General features: G+C 40.1%; 1 protein-coding gene across 1 annotated transcript in view; it reads right to left on the bottom strand.

Moving 5' to 3' along the window:
* Positions 1-13: 13 nt before the first annotated feature.
* LOC103466481 (CD81 antigen-like) overlaps positions 14-4,950 on the bottom strand; it is a 12,482-nt gene continuing 7,545 nt past the window's right edge. Inside the window, exons 3-8 of the mRNA XM_008412075.2 lie at positions 4,041-4,138; positions 3,870-3,944; positions 3,679-3,792; positions 3,489-3,584; positions 705-788; positions 14-571 (exon numbers count right to left, since the gene is read on the bottom strand). Coding sequence (XP_008410297.1) covers positions 506-571; positions 705-788; positions 3,489-3,584; positions 3,679-3,792; positions 3,870-3,944; positions 4,041-4,138 — 533 coding nt within the window. The 3' untranslated portion in view covers positions 14-505. The remainder of the gene's footprint in view (positions 572-704; positions 789-3,488; positions 3,585-3,678; positions 3,793-3,869; positions 3,945-4,040; positions 4,139-4,950) is intronic.

Here is a 4,950-nt window from a genome sequence, read left to right as displayed (position 1 = left end):
AGCAGGAAATAGAAAAGTTTTGCCTGTATTTAATATGGGAAGATTCACAAGTTAACAAACGTGAGAGCATGATCTTTTCTTCAGGTTAGAAGACACACACGGTCCAGTTAAAGCCTCCTTGCTGATCCCAGAAACACTGCAGAATAAATAACAGTCACCCTGCAGCTAGATACAACACAGACAGCTACCCAGTTAGCACGCATACACACGCTCACACACACACACGCATACACATGTTGTCTCCTTTCTAATAAACAATACGTTTATATACATATTACACACCCACAAACTCTGCTAGAGAAACATTTTCCAACAAACTGATGGGATAAAAGAAAACGATGACAGGTCAGTCACAGTCACATAATGAAAGTAATGGCAGATGAGTAATACATAAACAAGATCTAATCTATAGTAAATAGGATAATATACATGTAGTGCTTTCAGTAGCACAGACACAGGCCCCTCTGGTCTCAGCTGCTGTGGTTTGCTCCTGGCCTTTAAACGCTTAGTAAACTCCCGGGCTGTTGCGAATCCCACAGCAGAGCACCATGGTGAAGATCATCTCAAAGATCTAAGTGCAGAAAATCATATGATTTAATTCAATACGTCTGTCTCGTAGAGTCTGCGATGCTATCAGAGCTGACAACAGGCAGTACTTCTTAACAACGAAATCGAGATCTGCGCATTTTCAATCCGTCGCTCACCATGATGACGGCAACCACCAAGGCGGCCAGGCCGATGAGGTGGAGCTTCTCGGAGAACAGAGCGACGAGTTCCCTGTGGCAGCTCTGACAAGAGACAAAGAAAGGCTGGATGAGGATGCTCGATCAGTTCGAAGGTTTGATCCGCTCTCAGTGCACAGAGTCTGTCGTGGTTCAAATGTAGCTGAACCAAGTCGCCTGTCAAAACATCCATCCATCCATCCATCCATCCATCCATCCATCCATCCATCCATCCATCCATCCATCCATCCATCCATCCATCCATCCATCCATCCANCATCCATCCATCCATCCATCCATCCATCCATCCATCCATCCATCCATCCATCCATCCATCCATTTTCTTACACCCTTGTCCCTTAGTGGGGTCGGGAGGGTTCCTGTCAAAACAAGGTGCTGGAAATGAGCTGGGGATAAACACAAAATACATCAAATCTCAGGTTAAACACTGACAGTGGGCAGGTGTGCCTGCTGCTGTCATGTATTAAAGAGGTGTGGGTTATGTCACTCTTGTAAACCTATTAACTCTACAATATGCATCACTAACTCAGCATAATCTGATTAAACACATCAGGAACTTTTTCAGGGCTGCAAGTTGAAGCTCAGGCTGCATGCAAGTGTCAAATGATAAAAGTTATTGTTCTTTATTCTTACCGGATAAACATTTAGTAGAAACGCTACATTAAGCAAGTAGGTTGAAACGGCAAATTGAATCTTAAACTTGAAAGTGTGAAACACAAATAAACTTGTTGTCGTCTTTTTAACTCACAATGAAATGAAAATAATCGTTTTAATTAGGGATGCTAAATATTGGCCGTAACATTGCTATCGGCTTATACTAGTCATTTTTTAACATATCGGTATCAGTCTGATAAATAAAATTGGGCCAATATTAACAACCTATATTTATTTAAATCTTTTTTCTGGAGGAGCAGGGGTTGAGGCGGGTCATGTGGTATTTGTTTGGTCATGTGACAGTGATGCAGCGCAGGATTGTGGGGAATTTAACCAAAGCAGCAGAGAAGTCAGCAGTAACTAATTAGTGTATAAAGGGAAGTGAAATATATATCAGTAAATATTGGTTATCAGCCACAACAACCAGATGAATATTGGATATTAATATTGGCCCACATTATCATATTGGTACATCCATTTATTGGTAATATGTGCTAAATTGATGTGGCAATGCATAAAATGATGGAGTGAGCTTTAAAGATAAGGTAACATTATAAGAAAGCACATCTGAACTCCTCAGTGCCTGATTATATCACTTTTCTCCAACTTATTTGTGCTGCCAGTTGAAGGAAAAGTTAATCTTTAATCAATCAACATCCAATCTAATTTCCTATCAAAGTTTCCCCTTCCAGTTAGATTTCTTCTTGCCTGTTATTTAATGGATAACTAAGATATATCGATTTAATGAGTTCAACACAATTATATAAATATCAATGCTGCAGTTCATGATCCTCCCTTTTATGAGGAATTATCAATTCTCCACATTTCCCTCTGCTGGAAATCCGGTTAAGCATCATAAAACTGAACAGACTTCCGCTCACACACTAAAAAAAACAAACAAAAAATATATATTTTCTCCATATAAGACCATTTTTGCCCCAGAAATATGAAAAAAAACAACACAAATTTGGCTTAAATTAAAGTTTATCAGGCAAGAAAATGCATTGTTTTCTCCTGGTTTACTTTTTTATGTGTAATTTGTCAATATTAAGCATCATTGAGTAAATTAAAAATTTCCGTCTTCCTGTTTATCCAGGATTCTTATCTGTAGCACCAAGTATTTTCTTCAGCAGTGTTCGAGTTAAACAAATGACAAATTGTGTGACATTGTCTTGTCTCTGCAGAAATTACCTTTTGGGTCCAAGTGACATTTTGTAATTAAGCCAGTGTTTAATGGGTTAATAGTATTTGCGTATACTGTAGTGCGGAGGTGTGAAACTCCAGTCCTGGCAGGCTGCTGTCCTGCAACTTTTAGATGTGCCTCTGCTGCATCACACCTGAATAGAATAATAAGGTGATTAGCAGGACTCTGCAGAACATATCTATGCAATAAGGAGGCAATTAAGCCATTTGATTCCGGCGTTTTGTACCTGTGGCACATCTAAAAACTGCAGGATAGCGGCCCTAGACGACTGGAGTTTGACACCCTGCTGTGGTGCAATTAAATGCTTACCAGTAAAAAAAACAGCATGATTATGTGAAATTGGTTTCTGAAAAAATAGATTTTCAGCTGCTTCCACTGCACAGCATGTCCGTTGAGGTTTTCTGACAGAACTGTTGTTGGGAGAAATGGAAGTGCAAGTGCACAATTATACACCTCCAGCAATGCTGGTCAGACCTACAGCACAAATTACAAAAGTTACCTGAACGCTGACAGAGTTTTATTTTCTGAGCAAAAGTTATGGTCATGAGAGGTCGGTCAGTACTGTAGTTAATTACAGTAATTAACTACAGTAATTTAAATAACTTTATAAGGGTCTTCGAAGTACTGCATTCATTACTGATTACTTCCTTCTTATTGAATACATTTCCATGTCTTTGCCTCATTAATTGCACATTTGAGTTGGAAACTCTTCTATTACCACTTCATTCTTCAATGTTTCAGCGTTCTTCTGCCTCTTTTAGCTTTTTTTAAACATTGTTTTTACTTGTGAGCTAAACATCTATTGGCCACGCAACTGACAAGGACAAGTTGTTAAAATGATGAAAGGCAGCCTGTAGGAAGGGTTTGGTAGTAAACTTTGTGTGTACCTTGGGTATTGGTGCAGAAAGTATTCCCGAGGGACACAAAGTGGAGCGGACTTGCATGAATAGAGGAGTGTCCTCGCCTTTCCCACAGCAGTTTAGCTGAAGACGAAACCCAGAGCAAAAGCACTTGTAATTACAAGGCATATGTTTCTGTTTTCAAACATTAAAAAATCTGACTCAATATAAAACACACCGTAGTGTGGAAAGCACCCAGCACACTGATGGCTGCGTCTTTACTCGGGGACCCAGTGACATCCACAGCCTTGATGTACGCAGCGTCATAGAAATTAATCAGCTCTTTGGACATCTGTGGACAATCAGAAAACATGAAGCAGGATGACAACTGAAGATGGTTTTAAGACATTTGTATTTTACTGTACATACAGTGTCCCTGTTCATGAAGCCCCAGATTGCTGCAGCCACTTCACAGGCAAAGAGGATCACCAAAAAGAAGAAAAACTGCAAAGAAGATGTTAGAACACATAATCAGACTTATCTCATTTATTTTATTTAATGTGGCTGCTGTGGTCTGATTGGTGGAGCTGGAATGCTAACCGTTCCTAGCAGACACTGAGATTCCTGAATGGCACCGTAACATCCCAAGAATCCCACGAGCATCATGACAGCTCCGACAGCGATCAGTATGTAGACGCCTGTAAACAGAAAGTCAATTATCACGATGTCACAGTGTCTTAGCCACCACTAGGGGGCAGAAGTGTCAACGCTAAGAGGGAGAAAACCCCCGATGCACATGACAGTGAGCCAAATGCTGTTTGGTTTGGGGCTTCCTGGATGTTTTTCCTGTTTTCTCTGTAGGGTGACATACTATTATTTGCATTTGAAAGGCAAACATCTGTCACTTCCTGAGCGAGAGGGATGGAAGTGCCTAAAAGCAGCCACCCTGTCGAGGAAATGCCTCCATGTCACCCTGGACTTCCACATAAGACCCTGTCTGCACTGACCCCTGACTCACAGCGTTTCTTGGGAAACATAGCGACCGTGTAAGCACACATGGATGTGCACACACGCGTTCAAGCAATTAGACATGCTTAAAAAAGAGAGTTCAGGTCATTGTGTTACCATCAAAACTGAAAAGTGAAACTGGGTTCAATGCAGAATAAAAGAATGAATGAACAAAATAATTAAAGAAACAACGGAGGTGTAGATCCTCTAAAGTCCACTATTTTAAGAAAATGTTCTTTGCTGTCCTTACTCTCTTGGTGTTTGTCTGAAGTATAAATCCTTACCATTTGGTCATAGAGACCGAAGTTAACAGCTAGTCCTACAAAGGTCAAGACCAAAGCTTAAAATAAATAAACAAGCTCAATCTCTAAGATATTGGAATTTTCTGATCTTTTAAACCAGGGATGTCAAAGTCAAATACACAGAGGGCCAAAAAAACAAATTTGCTACAAGCCGAGGGCCGGACTGGTTTAATGTTTATTAAAACATATTGAAATGATTG

Source organism: Poecilia reticulata, linkage group LG6 (genome assembly GCF_000633615.1).
Source record: "Poecilia reticulata strain Guanapo linkage group LG6, Guppy_female_1.0+MT, whole genome shotgun sequence".
Lineage (NCBI taxonomy): Eukaryota > Metazoa > Chordata > Actinopteri > Cyprinodontiformes > Poeciliidae > Poecilia > Poecilia reticulata.
The sequence above is the reverse complement of the archived record's forward strand: the minus strand, read 5'-3'. Positions and strand labels throughout refer to the sequence as shown.